This window comes from Anoplolepis gracilipes, chromosome 4, assembly GCF_047496725.1.
Source record: "Anoplolepis gracilipes chromosome 4, ASM4749672v1, whole genome shotgun sequence".
In the NCBI taxonomy this organism is placed as follows: domain Eukaryota; kingdom Metazoa; phylum Arthropoda; class Insecta; order Hymenoptera; family Formicidae; genus Anoplolepis; species Anoplolepis gracilipes.
Window position 1 is genome coordinate 16,408,550 of NC_132973.1, and position 20,007 is coordinate 16,428,556.

A 20,007-nucleotide genomic window follows, 5' to 3' on the forward strand; every position below is an offset into this window, starting at 1 on the left:
AAGACTTTAGAAACCTAAAATCATCGCAAAAGAGCTGCATTTCCCACACGACCCACATTAATTCCTCGCGCAGACCCTACTTATACGTCCCGCATCCTCCAGAATCCATCACGCAGCCCAACGGCTACTCCCATTACTACACCCAGAGTATATGATACGCGTAATAATAATGCCCCTTTTATTAAACCTTTAATTCCTGGACAACCTGGTCCGAATTACCCTACTGAAAAAATATGTCGTTATTGTAAATCCCTCGGACACTTAATTACTGAATGCCGAAAATTAGCATATAAGAAATCACTTACAGAAGGGACGAGTTCTTCTAGTCAACCCCTTGATAACTAGGGAAACGGTTAGAGCGCTCCGGTCCAAGGAGGCGTTCGCCGGGACGCTGCTCAACAGGAACGTCCACTCCCCTCTCGAGTCGTACGATTCGCAGAGCTGGACAGTCAAAATCTGGAAACACAAAAGTAAATAAGCATCGTTTTGCAGGAAGCACCTGCGCTCCTACCGTCACCTTGTCATCTCTCGACTTAAAAGAAATATGCACTTTTATGATAGACTCAGGCTCTGATCTGAATTTAATTAAAAAACAATATATTAATTCTCACATTTCTTCGGATAAGGAAAATATCCAATCATTGCAAGGAATAGCATCTGAACCCATATAAACATTAGGTGCTATTCATATTTCATTACTGGGAAAACAGACAGAATTTCACGTAGTCCCCAATGATATACTTTTCTCACAACATGGAATTCTTGGCAACCCATTTTTAAAAGATAGGAATACAAATATTGATTTTAAAACAAAACACTTACTTCTAGAAAATACATCCATTCCGTTTGATAAGACGGAACATGTCAATATCAAACCAAGGTTAGTTACTCCCTTCTTTATTAAAATCACGAATCCTGAAATAAAAACAGGATATCTTCCATTAATAACCTTCATAAAAGGAATATACCTCGGAGACGCATTAGTCTCTAATATTCATGGCAAGGCTTACTTGCCTCTTTTTAACATTACTAATGAAGAGTATGAAATAAAAATACCTTCATTTCCACTGCAAGAATTCGATACCATCGACATCCAAAAGAATCAATACTCTCCTTGTTAAGCCGACGGAACCTTAGGGTCATCCGAGGCCTCTGGTCATTGTATCACTGATCTTGATTCCACTTGTCAACCCACTTCTTCTTCTGAGGAAGATGAAGTTAATTTTCCTACGTCTCACGGAAGTTTTTGCGGTGTTATCGATTCCCGAGGGCATCAGACAAGCGCGAACTGTCCTTTAAACCAAAATCCGTCTCAGTTAGAAGAAATATTTTTTGAAACGCCGCCAGAACGTGCGGAACTTACCCTACAACTCCTAAGATTGGAACATTTAAATGAGGAAGAAAAGACTAATCTTAAAACATTAGTCTCCAATAATCTAGACAGATTCCACTTGCCCGACGATAAACTAGGAACCACACACGTGACTCACCACTCCATTTACACTACAGACGACTTTCCAATCCATACCAAACAATACCGGTTTCCTCCCATGCACAAAGAAGAAATAGATAAACAAGTTACTAAATTACTGAGAGACGACATAATAGAATGTTCATTCTCACCTTATAATTCACCAGTATGGATAGTTCCTAAGAAACCCGACTCATCTGGAAATAAAAAATGGAGAATGGTTATTGATTACCGCACTCTATAAATGAAAAAACAATAGGAGACGCTTACCCTCTTCCTAATATAACCGACATACTTGATCAACTAGGAAGCGCTAAATATTTTTCCGTTCTTGACCTCGCTTCAGGATTCCACCAGATACCCATGAATCCAAATGACGCTCCTAAAACAGCATTCTCCACCTCTTACGGCCATTATCAATTTAAACGAATGCCTTTTGGACTGAAAAATGCCCCTGCAACATTTCAAAGATTAATGGATAATGTCCTATCTGGGTTACAAGGTAATGAACTTTTCGTTTACATGGACGATATAGTTATTTATGCACGATCTTTAAAAGAACATGAAGTGAAATTTAACAAAATAATGAAAAGATTACGCGAAACTAATTTAAAATTACAACCCGATAAATGAGAATTTTTGCGACGAGAAGTAGCCTACCTTGTGGTCATATTATCGGAGCCGACGGCGTACGACCTGACTCTACAAAGGTCACAGCTCCATAATTTTCCTTCCCCCAAAAATCCTAAAACATAAAACAATTTCTCGGATTAGTTGGATACTATCGGCGATTTATCCCAAATTTCTCAAAAATTGCTAAACCTTTAACTGATTTGCTTAAGAAAAACAACTGTTTCAAATGGCAAAAAGATCAAGAATACACTTTTAATAATCTCAAAGAACAATTATGTACCAAGCCAATATTACAATATCCCGATTTTAGCAAACCCTTTAATTTAACTACCGATGCATCCGGATATGCAATCGGCGGAGTATTAAGTCAGGGACCAATCGGAAAAGATCTTCCCATCGCATATACATCAAGAGTACTTAATAAAGCAGAACAAAATTATTCAACTATCGAAAAGGAATGTTTAGCAATGGTATACTGTACAAACCATTTTAGACCTTATTTATACGGTACTAAATTTATTATCGTGACAGACCATAAACCACTAGTATGGTTACATTCTATTAAAGATCCTTCTTCGAGACTTTTAAAATGGAGAATTAAATTAGCTGAATATGATTACAATATACAATATAAAAAAGGAACACTAAATAATAATGCTGATGCATTATCTAGAAACCCAACCGTTAAAATCTTACCTTTTAAGAAAACTCATCTTCTTCCTCCAGACCCTGATTCCGATTCTGATGAATCTTTATTCTCAGCCCGTCAACCCCTGATTCAAACCAATGTAGAAATTAACCCCCATAATCCTTTACCTGTGACCGAAGAGGAAATAAACGAAGATACCTCCTTGTTAACACACGTAGATACACCTGTAACGGAACCCCTAACTATTGAAGAATATAATAGTGACGAAAACGAAAGCATAATTAGTAATGAAGACCTGGAAACAAGTAGCAAAGAAAGTGACGATGAATTAATATCCGCTGACAATGTACCCTACGTGGAAGTACCTACCAACCATAAAGTCAAAGCCCGAATAAGCCGAGATAGATTGCTAAAACATAATGATAATTATATAATTTTAAAATAACATTGAAAGGTGAACCTCTCGATAACGGAGCAAAAGAACTACAGGAAGCCAACCTTTTACCCGTATATAAGGATATAACTTATGAAAGGGCAAAAATAAATACAATACGCTCAAAAACTCTAATATCGTTACCCCTAAAACTTAACCACCGCACTTTAATAGAACCAGATAATATAAAAAACTGTATCAAATTATTGCTGGATGTCGTACAAGAATTGCAATTAGAATCCATTTCAATTAAGAAAACTAATTTTTTTGACAATGTCCCATGGGCTTATGTAGAATCACAATTAATTAAACATATGAATGACACAAATATTTGCATAACTATATGTAAAGATATTATTCAAACGCCAAATATAGAAGAAAGATCTTCCCTTATCCGTGAACATCATGACTCAGCAATTGGCGGCCACAAAGGAATAACTAAAACCTATAACAGATTAAAATCTTATTATTATTGGAATACGATGAAAAAAGACATTCAAAATTTTATTCGAAATTGTCGGACTTGTCAATTAAAAAAATTAACAAGAATAAAAACAAAACAACCAATGATAATAACCGACACTCCCGGATCAGCTTTCGACAAAATATCAATGGACATTGTAGGTCCATTATCCATATCCGATAATGGAAAAATTTACATACTCACGATACAAGATTTACTAACAAAATATTCAGTCGCGGTGCCCTTAAAAGAAGCCTCGTCATTAACCATAGCCGACGCCTTTACGAAAAATTTTATTTGTATTTATGGAGCTTCCCAAGCCATTCTAACCGATCAAGGATCCAATTTCCTAACCGCCTTGATGAAGAACTTAGCAAACAAATTCAGAATTAAACAATATCGCACAACTGCTTATCACCCCCAGTCTAATGGATCGATAGAAAGATCTCATCACGTTTTAACGGAATATTTAAAAACACAAATTAATAAAGACTCGAACTAGGATGATCATATCGCTTTAGCCATATTTTCATATAATACAAGTAGTAGATAATATAAGAGAGATCTAATCCAGGGATATGAGGGGGGTGAGGTAAGCGGGGGGGACGAGGCGAGGTACCTCGCCCCCCCCCCGCACTGACGGGGGGGGGGGAGTCCCCCTCAATCGCGGGGGGAAGGGGCAAATGTCCCCCTAGACTGAGGGGGAAGGGGGAGGTACCAAATGCCCCACCCCCCAGATTAAGGGGGGAGGGTGGTACCAAACATCCCCTGATTGAGAGGGGGATGGGGGAGGGGGCGGGGGGGCATACATATGGTTCCGCACGTGGAGGGAGTGTCCTCTCCGAAAGACTGCGGAGGTCTGACGGTGAGAGAGAGGAATGTCAACTGTTATAGATAAAATAATCACCCCACTCTGTTTATTCATAATGTATATTTGCAATAATAGACGTTCGCAAGGCGGTAGAGGGAGACGGTGCGATAGCGTTCGCAAGGCGGTAGAGGGAGACGGTGCGATAGCGTTCGCAACGTGGTAGAGGGAGACGGTGCGATAGCGTTCGCAACGTGGTAGAGGGAGACGGTGCGATAGACGTCCGCAACGCGGTAGAGGGAGACGGTGCGATAGACGTCCGCAACGTGGTAGAGGGAGACGGTGCGATAGACGTTCGCAACGCGTTAGAGGGATACGGTGCGATAGGCGTTCTATATAGCGTAGGACAAGGAGAGTATGACGTGGTGTGAGAAGGAAAGCGCTGTATGTGTATGACAAGGGAGTGCATGATGATAGGAAAAGGAGGGTATGATGGTAAGAAAAGGAGAGCATGATGGTAGGAAAAGGAGATATGAGTGCGAGAGAAAAGAATAGAGATGAAGAAGGATAGCGAGAGAAAGAATAGAGAGGAAGGAGGATAGCGGAGGCGCGATAAGACGGAGTCTAACGCGTACGCGAGAAAAAAGATAATTTTAGCATGTTAAGTTTTTTTTTTTATAATGTTAAATGTTATTACGCCAAAGCGTGAGATAAAATTTTTGGCTAAATGATAACATAAACAGACCGTTGACGGTACGGATGTTTGCGCTAAAGAATAACGTGCCGCACAGTGGGTGGGCATTATCATGTATATTTGACTATAAATGTAAATAATAAATATAATCAGGCGTTCTATAGTACGATGTGGTGTATGTGTATGACAAGGAGAGCACGATGGTAGGAAAAGGAGATATGGGTGCGAGAGAAAAGAATAGCGTGCATGGTGAGAGAAAGAATAGAGAGGAAGGAGAGCGCGCATGGTGAGAAAAGGACAGCGCTATAGACGTAGGACAAGGAGAGTATGATGTGTAAGGAAAGGAGAGAGCATGATGGTAAGGAAAGAAGGTGACAAGTAAAAGAAATATATAAATGTATAAAAATTCCAAATTTATTTAAAATTAAAAAAATTTAATTACAGAATAAAGAAAATAATACTTGAACTATAGTTTTTTAATGTAAATATGGGTTGATTGAACCTTCATGATGATGATGATTCGACCACCAATTGAATATTTTAAATACATTTTGTAAAGCGCAATTTCGTACATGTCTATCGCAACGCAGAGTAGCATCTAATTTATCTAAAGCAGGAACGTCGTCATAGTCGTTATCCAATGTCTCGATAATAAGACCGATTCTCGCATCGTCTTCCAGTAAATTTGCCAACCATTCTCGTTTTTCATGTCCTTTGACATACACTCGAGAAGATGTATCTTTCAACGTCACAGCCTCAGTGATTAAACGTTTAGCCATGTAGTATGGAACGTTTCCATCTTCCCATTGCAGATTGTGATGTTTTCCAACCAACCATGCAACCTGAGATCTCTCAGACCTCGTGAGCAAACGGAATGGTGTAAGACTCGTAAAAATATAATGAGAGAGTACAGATCCTTTCGTCAAAATCGCAATTTCTTTCACGATAAATTTTTTATCGATAATAAATCCTTGAAGATCCACAAACGTTGGCACAACCATAATGAAGAGATATTAGCGAGAACTACGACGACGAACGACTGACATTAATCATCGAGTATCGCAAGTTTTTATGTTATATGATCCGGTATGCGATTCTCCAATTTCGTTTACAGAAGAATCGAACGTTGGTTGGTTGGCTGGCTGATAAGACGAGCGTTCCTGCTAGTGTTGATTCATGTAATTTTACGTACTACGTTCGTTAGAGGATTGTATTCGACAACGCGATCATGCAAAATGAGACAATAAGCGGTAGTGTTTGCCGGCACATTTTCTTTACAATCAAATTCTATTCTTACGTCTACGGTAGCATTTTTCACCGATTCGTTTTGTCGAGAACAATCGATGATTACAAACGGACCGTAAAGTAGAAACAGTGAGACGGTGAGGCTCGGTTCGAGGTACTCGTATCCGTAATAGTTTTTGCAGAAACGCGCGTACGTGTCGTATAGAATCGACCATCTGTTTTTATCGAAATCCAGATTCATATCGTCGTACGGATAACATTCCGAGTTCAGATAAAGTTTCACGTTTGTTAATTTGCAGTCGTCGAATTTACTCATATCCTCGAGCATAACATTCTTCCGACCTGTCTGCAGAGCAAAGATAACGTATCGTGGTTTCTCCAGCTGAGTCGCGGTCTTAATGGCCCACGAATGCTTGGTTGTACGCTGCAACAGCGGAAACTCGTACAGATCCCACGAGCGAAAACCCATGCTGAGGTAGCGTCCGCTTTCCAGAGCGCGCAGCATAGACAACTTCTTAATTTCACTCAACAGCACATGTGGCATTCGCCATTGTATCTTGAATATGTTGATCACAGGCTCCACCACCGAAGCTCCAACCAGACAATTGTTGTCATTGCGCGATCGTATTAAGATCAACTCGTGACGAGCGTTAATTACTATGCGTCTGTAATCCTCGCAAAATCCCAATAACATGTAGAGCGGTACGCAAAAATTAAAATGTCCATTTACAGTAGTTGGATCACTCCAGCCAGCATTTCTCATAATCACGCTTTTATCGGATGATATTGTTACATAGTTTTTGAGCATACTCGTTATTCCCACGTTTCTGTTGCGATCAATCTCCACGCCATTGAGTTCGTATCGAATCTCGTCAAACATGAATGCTACGCAATTATTTTGCAGTACCACATTAGATCCGTCAGTTGGATTGTTTATCTTCAATTCTCCCTCGATGTATAAGAAACTCTCGTACGGTAATGTATACAGATCCTGTTGTTGTATGGGTATTCTTATCTCGTCACTGTGTCCGAACGTTGTGTTGGCGAATGGGTTGTATGCGTGAGTCTCAATCTTGACGATGCGATCGTCAAAGATCGGTTCGTCCGCGATGTTGAGAATATCAGTCATCGTTCAAATGTTTCGCACCGCGAATCCCAAAGATTGTAAAAACGCAACGTTTGATGCGTTCAATTTCTTTTTCTTAGCGCAAGATGATTGCGTATTAGCAAATCTCGATGTTGTTGTTGTTGTTGTCGTCACGGGCGTCGTAAAAATTGTGTTGTCTCTCACGTCTTTCGATCCGTTCAGCACGAGCATCACACGCTAATTTTGTCGCCGTCGTACATGCACTCTAATGGTGATCTCTTCTCCTCGAAAATCGAGTAATCGTCCTTCCTGATCGACAACGCGTAACGTTAAATCCGTAATGCTCCGTACGATGATCGGTAGGTAAATGATGTGCGCCGGTGTTTCCGATATCTTATATCCTGGTGGTACCCTCGGTGAAAATTCATGTATCGTATGAACGAGTTTACCGTTGTTGTACGCACCCGCGGTGACATTACATTCGACGCGGATAATGTTCACGTTGATAATGTTAATCGGCACGTCCGACTCGTACCATTTTCGCGGCTGCAGTATACGGTTCGAGAATCCTAGCAGCGATCCAATGTTGTTAGGCTTGCTAAAATTTATTCTGTAGGCGCATTTGATCTCGCTCCGCATCGTATTGTAATTAGCGCGGAGCACTATCGGCCATTCTCCAGCCTCGAAGTCATCGTCGTCAGTTTGTTTTTTATCACCATCACGAACTGCGTGTTGCGAACGTTTTCGTGAAATTGTTTTTTTCAAAAATTCATGTATCGCTTGCAGCTCGTACGATCCCTCGGGAATCGTAATTTCCGCATCGTCTTTGCCAAAGTAAAATTTATTATTCGAGGAATTCACGTTCGATATCGTGTGATAACTCTCAAAATCCACTAGACCGAGTTCGTATTCACCATCGCTTAAATCTACGGTGGGCGAGTAATTTGCCGCGAGAACGCTGCTCTTCCCAGTCAGCGTGAATGTCATAGACATGTTGACCAAACTGTTTAACGAATACTAAATTAAATAGCGGAATGTATGTCTTTAAATTCGCGTGCATCGACCGCTCGGAAAAACTGCAAGCACAATAGAGCGTATGACAAGGAGAGTACGACGTGGTGTAAGAAGGAAAGCGCTATAGACGTAGGACAAGGAGAGCATAATGGTGGGAAAAGGGCAGCGCTATAGACGTAGCACAAGGAGAGTATGATGTGTAAGGAAAGGAGAGAGAGAGAGAGAGCAAAGGAAAAGGTTGCAGTAAAAGAAATATAAACGTAACTTATTAAGATATTAAAAGTATTCTTGACACATTTCCAATAAACTATACATTTTCGATTAAAAAATATATCAATGTAACATATTATTATTATTATTATTATTATATAATATACAGGAAGAAGGATAGGATTTTATAAAGAAGATACATAGCGATATATATGTTTAATATATATTTTTTATTTAAATTCACATGCATCGACCGTTCGGAGAAACTGCAAGCACAATTGTCCGCAGATGCTTTGATTATAAGTTTGATAGGATGTATGATTATAATCTATTTTTGACACATTTAAATATCGTATCAATTCATTCGGCGGGCGAAGATTGCCAAAACTGTCAAAATATATAGCGCGATTCCCTCTCTTTGCATACGCTACCCAGTGAGTACCCGAGCCTTTAGCGTTATCCAAATTTATGATACCGCTCTCGTTTCGATATACACCACCGATCGGTAATGAGTCACGCATAAAAACGCCTCTAAAATACGGAATGCGCATACGTTTTGCTAGTTGCAGCAGTTGTACGTTGGTAGTTGCACCCTCTGGCATTTTTAGTGTCTCTTTGACGTTTTTTTTTTCTTCTTCTTTCTCATTGAGATTCCTCGTCCGTATTTGTATGGCGCGAGATACAATCCGCGACCTTCCATGGCGCGATTGTGACGTAGCATCTCTTGAAACTGACGTTGCGTAGATTTTCCGTCGTTTACCATCTTCGCTACACCAGCCGCTCCACCAATCAGAGATCCGAGAGCACCCAACACTGGTAGAATCGGTAATACGCCTCCGCGTTTCGCTACCGGAAGTATTCGTTTTTTCGTAATCTTTTTCTTCGTCGACGACTTTTTCATCCCCATACCCATTTTCGTCTTTGCTTTCATGACCGTCCAAACGGCCGTGGCGGCTGCTCTTTCGCCAAAATTCGAATCTTTCGCGGTAATACGTTCTCGCGCCCTCGCAGCTAGTATACTATCCGCTACGTGTCGTTCGTCGAGGTTGTTGCTTCGCGAGTAAGCTAAATCGTGTTCGCGACACGCGACGTCCAATGGGTTGATGCCTCGATCGCCTCTAACCAATCGTTCTTGTAAACGAGTTCCCGGTCCGCAAAACTGATATCCAGGAATATGTAATTCGATAGGGAGTGCGTTTATTGCGCGATTCAACAGACCACAGCCTCTTACGGTTTTCGCTGACATTCGTAACAATCTTTTATCATCGGCGCTGGACCGTCAATGTGCGTTCGTTGCCACGGTCGATTGTAATGTTCGAAACAGCGACGATAGGTCTGAACCTCCGAATCAGCCTTTATATATTCCGGAAGTTTGTCCCACAGACGTTCCACGTAACGACCAAACTGTTTCAATAAAATAATCTTCGGTATATATTGCAACTGTTCTGAGGTAAGGTTGAGAATATCACAGTCATCCGACAGTGAAAGAAACATGTTTGATACTGAGCGGTTTCGATTTGATGCGCATCTATAAATAGGCTCTCCTCACCCTCCTCCTCCTCATAAAGTATCGTTAAGTCTGATTAGACAAGTCATGCGATTCGTGCTACAACCAACGATAATTAAAGTAACAAATTTTGACAATAGACTAATGCCTGAAAAAGAAATACACAAACATGGAAAAATGTTACCGAATACAATACGCGGTCTCATTTGCGGCCCTTCGAATTGCGGTAAAACTAACTTGTTGATAAGCTTGATAGAAAGTCCAAACGGCATACGCTTTGAAAATTTATACATATATTCAAAATCGCTTCAACAACCAAAATATCAATATTTGGAAAATTTACTATCATCGATAGATGAAATTGGTTACTTTACGTTCTCTAATAACAGCGATGTCATTTCATCGAGAGAGGCGCTTCCGAATTCGGTTTTTATCTTCGATGACGTGGCATGCGACAAGCAAGATACGATAAGAGAGTACTTCTCAATGGGTCGACACTCAAGCGTCGATTGTTTCTATCTCTGTCAAACGTATGCCAAGATACCCAAGCATCTTATACGCGACAATGCTAATCTGTTGATTTTATTTAAACAAGACGGTACAAACTTGCGACATGTGTACAACGATCATGTAAATACTGACATGTCGTACGATGATTTTAGCGCGTTATGCCAAAAATGTTGGCAGCACAAGCATGGATTTCTAGTAATTGACAAAGACAGTTCAATGAACAATGGACGTTACAGAAGAGGTTTTAATGAATTTGCGGTACCGTAAAATGATCAGTTGCTATCGAAACATTGACAGAGCAACGTCTACATAAAAAAAAACATGAGTGATCGTGAAAAGATTGCGCGAAAAATTGTACAGACGAGCGAGTCAATTCGCAAAAAATATCGCGCGTTAAAAACTGGTAAAATTGAGGAAGATGTAGCGTTGGAGAAACAGTTTAAACCGATTAGCGAGCCTCTAAAACAGCTTGTTCAAAATACCATCGATGTAGAATCTGACGTATCGAAAATCGAGCCGTTCGATATACTCGAAAAAGACCATGTGGAAAAGAAAATTATTAAAGTTAAAAAACGACCAAGAATCTCATATAATGATTTGAGCTCAAAGCAAAAACGATTAAACGTCTCATTAAATGATTTGCCGATAACTTCTACACCTAATCAAAGACGAACGATACCGGACACATCTACTCAGATAGAAATTGCGCAACCGCGTCAATTATCGTACGAGCAACCACCCGTCGACGAAATTTTTGAAACCACACCCGATTCGTTGGTTACAACGGTACAACGTGAATTGCAAACGTCCGCAGGTGTAAACATATTTCGAGAGCATTTAGGTCCACTCGGACAAAAATATATATTAACTGTTATGAATCAAGATAAAGATAAAGCTATGGATTATGTGTACGGCATTAAGTTTTCTAACGATGGAATAATGCTCGGTGATAAACATTTTGACGTAGACAAAAATGATAATATAATTATCAATGAAGTAAAATATACGGGAACGCCTGGTCTCTATGAATTAATTTTCAAAAAAATCCCCGACGATGAAATATACACCGAAGATGATTTGCTTAAATATAAAAGTATATTATTAGCGACGAATGCGCATAAACGTGGGAACAAAGCACATAATCCAGTATTAGGGACTAAAGGATATAAGTATAAAAATGTAATTGCGCCGTTATTGTCTAGCAGAAAAGCTGGAAAGGGTATACTACCGCGCGCTATGACTCTAAACGACAATAAGATCGACTACGTGCATTGGAACGATCCAAACGAGTTGGTAGATCGTCTGCGATTACTGGATGCTTCGCGTCGAGCCGGTAACAATGCTCACGACAATGAAATCATGTCGATTATCGAAGAACTTCGCGAAGATGGTCTTATTATAAATTGAATGATGTATCGACAAAACTAATCAGTCGATCAGCGTCGCGTGACACTTTACGAAGCGTCGGAAAAAAATGCCTATCAACAAATTTGGCTTATTCGATTCAAGAAATGATGCAACCGGTACAAACGGCTCTTGGGATAGATTGGTAAAAAGTTATGTGCACGAAAACGCTCTGTGTCGCGTCGTTACAGACTTCGATGCGAGGTCGCGTAAGATTCGTCGTGTAGCGCAACCTGAGGCTGACACCGATGCCGTCAACAAATTGTACGTGCAGTCTTGCGTTAAAAGATTAATGAATCGACAGAAACAATCAGACGAGAAGCTTACTTCGCTTGAGAAGGACGTGCGAGCATTACAGATTGCGCTAAACAATCTTCAACGCGCGGCTAACGCTAACTCAGAGACGGCTATCAACCCGAATGAGCATCAGTGAACGGGTTAGGAGCGGCTATCAAACGGCTATCGAACAGCTACGAAGGATTATCGAACGGCTGCGAACAATTATCGAACCGCTACGAAGAATTACCGAACTGCTATCTAACTACAATGAGTGGCAGTGGTAGTGAACGACCTAGCAGCAGCAGCAGCAGCAGCAACAACAACAACAACAACAACAACAACAACAGCCTCGAACGAGGCTATCAACATCTCAAACAGGGCTGTGAACGAGGCTACGAACACGTTCTTCACGGCTACACTCAAGGTTACAAACAACTCAAGAACTCCTACGATCGTTCGAAAGACGTCTGTGAACGAGGCTACGAACGGGTCAAAAGCGGCTACGAACGAGTCAAAAACGACTGTGAAAAAGGCTGCGAACGGATCAAGAACGATTTTCGAATGGGTGAAGGACGGCGGTGAACAACGCAAGAACGGATTAAGAACGGATCAGAAAACGTGAAAAAATAAAAAAAACATAGAAAAAACGGAACTTAAAGAACGGCTCTTAAAGGACGATAAACGAAAAATGAGTGATAAAAAAGCAAACAACAAACAACCATCGAGAAAAACTGGCAAAGCAAAGAATCAACATAGTTTGGAGAGACGGCAGTTGGTAAACGAGCTGCACGCGCCAGCGAGAAAAAATTTTCCCCGAAGACACGTCATAGTGCGGGGATACGATGATCTGTGGCAAGCCGACATCGTCGAGATGCGTCCGTATGCTCGAGTCAACAAGGGATACAATTACATACTCACTGTTATCGATGTGTTGAGCAAGTATGCGTGGGTCGTACCGCTCAAGAGTAAAGGTGGAAACGAGACGGCCGATGCGATTGCAGAGATAATTCGAGATGATGCGAGATGCCCGAAAAATTTTCAAACCGATCAAGGAAAAGAATTTTACAATGCAAATGTACAAAACCTCATGAAGAAACACGATATTAATCATTATTCGACATATTCCGTCATGAAAGCCTCGATCGTGGAACGCTTCAATCGTACTTTGAAGAATAAAATGTGGAAAATGTTTACGCTCAATGGAAACTACAAGTGGATCGACGAACTATCGAGACTCGTTGAAGAGTACAACACGCAAAAACATCGCACTATCGGTATGAGACCTGTCGATGTTACTCCAGCCGTCGCGGAGAAACTTTTACATACGGTGTACAGCAACGTAAAGATTGCGGCGCCGGCGAAATTTAAAATAGGCGATTCGGTGCGCGTGAGTAAATTCAAGACTTTATTCGAAAAAGGCTACACACCAAATTGGACCACCGAAGTGTTTGAAATTGTTAAGATACAGAAAACTAATCCCGTGACATATATATTAAAAGATTCGCGCGGAAATCCCGTTGCCGGTGGATTTTACGAATACGAACTGCAACGCGTTGCTAATCCCGATATATATCTTGTGGAAAAGATATTGAAGAAGAGAGGGGATGAAGTTTTTGTGAAATGGTTGGGATTCGATAGTTCACGGAATTCTTGGATACATAAAAATAATGTATTGTAAAAATATAACAAATATTATATAAAGTTTACATATATAAATATATATAATATTCAAATATATACACTTTTTTTCTTTTTTACAACGGTATTCTGTAATGCCCCCATGGTAGCGTATCGATACTTTTAGGTATTATATACCGTTTATCATCGTGTGGACTTAGAGCAATTTTTTTCTGCCGCATGGTATATACTTTATGCATTTTTGATCTTATACTCGATTGCTGTCGCGTCATTTCAATTCCTTCGTTCAAACACTGCATGTAATCGTCAAATGTTATCGTTTTCGCGACGACGCTATTCTTGACACCTTTTACCTTTTTCGTATCCTTTTTACCATCTATTTTTAGCGCATACATTTTTGCTCTAAGCCCGACAAATTCTGTCATTATCATACCGTTGTTTTCATCCTTCATCAGACCCGGTACCTTTTTATTCACGAGCGGTATACCGTACGCATTGTCTATCGCATAGTCGCTCGTGTCGAACTTGCCGATGTCGCGCTTCATATTCTCGTACACGTCTTCGCACTCAATGTGATATATGAGACTATCCGTGTCGGTGTACATGACTTTACATTTTTCTTTATACGTTGGAATCATGTAATCGTGATGAAAATCGTACAAACACATCTTGGATACATCAAGTATACACATACCTACATAGATTGGTTTGTAAAAATTCACCTCGAGTCTACGCAATTCCACAGCGATTAAATTTTCCGAAAAAACGCTCCTGCTATGAAAATTTGGTTTCGCGATCATTGCCTCTGCGCCGTACCTATCGTCCCATTTTGTTATAAGTTTTACATCTACGCGATTGCGCACATTTTCCATCGTTTTGCCGAAAACTGCATTATTCATTAATTTGTATAAATTCTTTTCAAAATCATTTTTCGCCATTGTTCTAAATTGTGTGTTTAATTCAATATATGTACGTAACCATGGAGATTGCGCGAATTGTAATATGCGATGAATTTTTGTAACGCGAAGACCGTGTCGCGTACATTGCTGCAGATTGCGGTAGTGTATTACGTATCGTTTCTTATCGTATAAGGTCGCGAGCAACTTGTTCTCTCTCTTGTCGGGTGGTTTGTCACGCGTCGGACAAAACGGTAAGTCAGTATGCGCGTCGTGAAGATGTTGCGGGTACTCGAGATCGACTTCGAGGATATAGCCTGTAGGCGAATCGGCCGCGATCGATGATAGATCAAAATTGCATATATTGTCGACCCATTGAAAACTAGCGTAAGGCAAAGGTTGACACATTGCCCATCCGTATAAATTATTTATATCGAAATACATTAGATACGATGACGGTTTCAATGGGTCGTATGACTGCATGTACTTGTTATTAGCATGCGCGTATCTGTTGGAACATTGACTCAAACCACCGCGTATACCTCGTTCTATAAACATTACCATATCGATGTCAGTGAGCAATTCAAACTTAATATTTGTATGCTTCAACATGGCATCCCACGTGTATCCGGGCAGAGTATAATAATGCGCAGGGTCGAGCCCGTAACTCTTGATACAATTGTCACGAAAATTTTCAAAAACATCGCCTAATAACAAGACATCGATTTTTAAATATAGATCGCTATATTCGCCTAGCGTTCTAATGGAGAATCGGTTCCAAACAGTCTCGGCGTGCGCGTAATCGCTCTCGGATACTGTGTCATCGGTCAAGGAACTGTAAAATAATTCGCGCGGAGGTAAACATGTATCGTGCAATTTATCTACACAATCGATATATTCGTACGGAAAGACACCTTTTCGCGTTAACAGATCAAAGTCTTCTACCCGCAAATTTTGATATTCAGATTGTAAAATTTTTAATTTATCTTTACTGAGAAAAGATGCTAATTTGTTGAGACTTGTTGTGAGAAATTTAAAAGAATCGATGAAACGTAATTTAATGTGATTTCGCGAATTGTCTTCCGTAAGTTTAACATCTTTCGTAAATGAAACGTATTTTTCTTTAGTTATCGGAAGTAGATCGATTCTTCCTTCGAACGCTGTAGCTATTTCCTCGATTATAAAATGTGAATCGTAACCGGATAAATTGTGGAAAATAATTGGAATATAAAAGGATTCCTTATAATTTAGATTGCAATTTGAATGCGCGGGACCTCTGTACCGCCTAGTGAGGTGGCAATGATCGTGTACGCGCGTATCGTCTTCCACTAATGGTTTCTCACATATGTGACATTGAGTAGCGCTGTTAAACTTTTCCAATTCTTCACGCGTCAAATTTATCATGGGAAGATTTGTAGATAAAATTGTTTTCACGCTCGTTGCTAAATTTTTTAATTCTTCAGCAAACCATGCGACGCAATTGGCTTCGCGACGAGAATGATACGCGGACAACGAATTATCGTACGAGCAATGTACATAATAAGCGATACTAAACACTTGATGATGCTGGTATACATTTTTTTCTGCTTCTTCTTCTTTGTCCGTCTTTCTCAAAACACATTCCAGGTCGGCATACACGACGAAAGGAACCTGCTCCTTCCTGTTATAGTTGTTAAAAGCGAGCCACTTATCTTTATCGCTCGGTAATCGAATAGCGCAGTCATTCATCTTCCCGCAGTCTACAGTATGTGACTGTAGTTTCTCATTCGAATAAAAATAATGTAGACATCTATAAAAAAGAAATAATAATTATATATATATATATATATATATATATTAACATTTATAAAAAAATAGAAATAATAATTATATATTTATTTTGAAAAAAAATCAATAATATTAAATATACATACCGATCGCAGATATATTTTTGTCCATTGTGTTTATTGAGTTGCGAACTCACGAGTCGCGATAAATTCTTGATCCACGCGAAATGTCCGATATCTTGCGCATCTTGAATGTAGAGCAAATTGGCGTGCTTGTCCCTCTTTTGCTCCGAAATACGAATAGGAACAATATTTTCGTTTTCGATGGTGTACACATTGATTGAAATATTGTTGTTAATTTCAAACTTTTTAATTTGATTAAGAGTCACTGGAAACTCAATGTCTCGAAGATTTAGCACATCCGTGTAACGCGGGTACGATAATTCTCGTTCAACCCTTCTTTCAGCGGGATACATAGCAGCAGTCACTGCCCATGCGAAACATGCATTGTCTTTGGATCGCACGTTAACTACCGCTCGCTTCATCATTATCTTTCGCGGTAATATAATATGACATCCCGCACGCATAGGATTATATTTATTTATATTTACAGTCAAATTAAGTATACGCGATAATGCCCACCCACTATCACGTTCTTGAAATTCTTCGAGAGATGCTAAAGTGGGCTCGATAACACGTTGCTCGTACCATTCGCGTAAATCAGATGTACGAAATAGTTCACAGTTTTTTGTACTTACACTTTTATCGTCGTGCTTTTCACCCGTCACAAACTTACCGTTAAACATAGTATTCACTTTCACACTGCAGTGTGTTTCGATAGCGTCTCGCACATGTTCAAGCACGATATCACTCGCGTCTTCGAGAAACTGGCGAGGTTCGATATAATTGCTATTGATTATCGCACCAGTCGATATACGGTTCTCGAACGCTGTATCAATTTCTCGCCAAAATAGTGCAGCTTGATGCGCGCTGTGTCCGGCACCCGCGTGTACGAAACGTTTGCGCAAAGCATTTTTCAGTCCTTCGAGTCGCGCGATCTTTGCGATCAACAATTGTCGATATCCGATCGATATTCGCGGTCGTTTAATTCGACTCTGCTCTTCCAACGACTTGATATAATCATCGCATCGCACCTCCCATGCAAAGTACTCCTCCACCGAATTTATCAAGGTGGATTGATGCGTTAAAACCTGCTCCATTTTTTTACATATAAGGTACACTCGTGCAAGCTTCGACAATAATGGCGAGATGTGACTCTCTGTTCTGATTTATATCTAATCGTTATATTCTTTTCACGTTGCGAAAACATTATTCTTTCGTATAAACATCCGTCATTTCTATATTATCACGTCTCTTTATCTCACGCATATTTCGTGGTAATGGAATATAATATGACATCCTCTACGCATAGGATTATATTTATTATTTATAATCAAATTAAATATACATGATAATGCCCACCCACTATGCGACACGTTATTCTTTAGCGCAAACATTCGTACTGTCGGCGCGTTATTCTTTAGCGCAAACATCCGTACCGTCGACGGTCTGTTTATGTTATCATTTAGCCAAAAATTTTATCTCACGCTTTGGCGTATACATTTGTAACCGAATATTTCAATCGTCGTATACATTTGATTAGATTTCAATCATACGGCGGCCACACACGGCGCTCGAGAAAGCACGTGGAGACGCGATTTTTAATAATTTCTAGCAGCCTTACATTGGCGCTTGCAAAATTACGTCACAAATACTCCCCTCCTCATGACGTTTTGCGATATTACAAATTGATCGCAGTACTTTCAATAGTTTAGTATCGCATCAGTTGTCCGTGCATAAGGTTGTGCTAAAAAAAAAATGTGCTCCACAAAAGAAACCAGCAAGATGAATTTTTACATTCCGATTGAGAACGGTGAAATTCAATCAAAGAACATGTAAGTTTCAATTATTTTCTAAATATTATTTCCTAAAAATTATTTTCTAAATATTATTTTTTAATATATTTTAATATTTTATATAGCGTTTCATCTCGTCGTGCGGTTTGCATACTTGGAAAAAGGTATATCTTAACCCCGACATCTTACAAATATTTGGAGATTGGAATAAGCGTTGGAGCTATGTCGTATGTCGAATTGATACTTGGTGACAACCGAGGTAATCGATTAGTATTGCCTATCGTACTCTGGCACTCATTGATGCAGAAACGTGCAGACATTGAACGACATGTACAATCGTCTGAAAGTCAACCATTATGGATCTGTGATCTATCTATCCAAATGATCGCATTAAACGGATCGAGAATTATTAAATTAACATTATCTAATAAGTCTTTGTATATGCAACCTCAAACATTATTACATTTATTCGATTTTGAAGATTGCATCGATCATATGCATTCATGGTTGTGTCAAAATACACATTTCGTGAATGAAAAATTTAAACAATTTTGTAACGTCTTGCAACGAAACAATATTACTGATGTAAATGATGCTGTGAAAGCAATTCGCGAGAGTGACGCGTTCGATAGCGGATCACTCGTAGATTGCGAATTGTTGGCGTGTGCTATAAATGATATACTTTATGATACTTGTAACAAATAAAAAATAAAAAATTATTATTAACATTAATGTTTCTCTTCACACTATTTTATTCTACGCCTCCTCCTCCTCCTCCTCGCGCTCTCTTAGTCTCAGTCAAACAAAGACGTTTACCTCTCATAGGATCATATGCATAGTCTATTTAAAAAGAGATACTCTATTTAGAGAGAGATGAGATATGGGATCTCGTGTATATATTTGAGATAAATGCGCGTGGTGCGTGGTTAGTTTTTTCCTATACGCTCTAAGAAGAACTCTAATGCGTTGCGAACGCTATCGCACCGTATCCCTCTAACGCGTTGCGAACGCTATCGCACCGTCTCCCTCTAACGCGTTGCGAACGCTATCGCACCGTCTCCCTCTACCGCGTTGCGAACGTCTATCGCACCGTCTCCCTCTACCACGTTGCGGACGTCTATCACACCGTCTCCCTCTACCGCGTTGCGAACGTCTATCGCACCGTCTCCCTCTACCACGTTGCGGACGTCTATCGCACCGTCTCCCTCTACCACGTTGCGAACGCTATCGCACCGTCTCCCTCTACCGCCTTGCGAACGCTATCGCACCGTCTCCCTCTACCGCCTTGCGAACGTCTATTATTGCAAATATACATTATGAATAAACAGAGTGGGGTGATTATTTTATCTATAACAGTTGACATTCCTCTCTCTCACCGTCAGAC

The 20,007-nt window shown here is 40.0% G+C and overlaps 3 protein-coding genes across 3 annotated transcripts; 1 reads left to right on the forward strand and 2 right to left on the reverse strand.

Annotated features, from left to right (window-relative positions):
* Positions 1–1,834: 1,834 nt before the first annotated feature.
* Positions 1,835–12,383, forward strand: LOC140664652 (uncharacterized). The gene is made up of 4 exons (XM_072889962.1): positions 1,835–1,973; positions 2,246–2,581; positions 2,831–3,114; positions 11,022–12,383. The coding sequence occupies exons 1-4, from the start codon at positions 1,835–1,837 to the stop codon at positions 12,129–12,131; spliced, it is 1,869 nt and encodes a 622-aa protein (XP_072746063.1). The 3' UTR covers positions 12,132–12,383.
* A 1,634-nt stretch (positions 12,384–14,017) lies between these two features.
* On the reverse strand, positions 14,018–16,804 carry LOC140664876 (uncharacterized). The gene has a single exon (XM_072890462.1). The coding sequence runs from the start codon at positions 16,667–16,669 to the stop codon at positions 14,162–14,164; it is 2,508 nt and encodes an 835-aa protein (XP_072746563.1). The 5' UTR covers positions 16,670–16,804; the 3' UTR covers positions 14,018–14,161.
* LOC140664653 (uncharacterized) lies at positions 16,785–18,466 on the reverse strand. Its single transcript, XM_072889963.1, has one exon. It carries the CDS (start codon positions 17,925–17,927, stop codon positions 16,785–16,787), a length of 1,143 nt encoding a protein of 380 aa, XP_072746064.1. The 5' UTR covers positions 17,928–18,466.
* Between the last annotated feature and the right edge of the window lie 1,541 nt (positions 18,467–20,007).

What these genes read in the sequence shown, in the direction of transcription:
- LOC140664652 (XM_072889962.1), top strand. Translation starts at nt 1,835, where the DNA reads ATGAATCCAAATGACGCTCCTAAAACAGCATTCTCCACCTCTTACGGC. An exon ending in TGTCCTATCTGGGTTACAAG is followed by an intron (nt 1,974 to 2,245) that starts GTAATGAACTTT and finishes TTCTCGGATTAG; the next exon opens with TTGGATACTATCGGCGATTT. An exon ending in ACAATGTACCCTACGTGGAA is followed by an intron (nt 3,115 to 11,021) that starts GTACCTACCAAC and finishes AAACATTGACAG; the next exon opens with AGCAACGTCTACATAAAAAA.
- LOC140664876 (XM_072890462.1), bottom strand. Translation starts at nt 16,669, where the DNA reads ATGAATGACTGCGCTATTCGATTACCGAGCGATAAAGATAAGTGGCTC.
- LOC140664653 (XM_072889963.1), bottom strand. Translation starts at nt 17,927, where the DNA reads ATGGAGCAGGTTTTAACGCATCAATCCACCTTGATAAATTCGGTGGAG.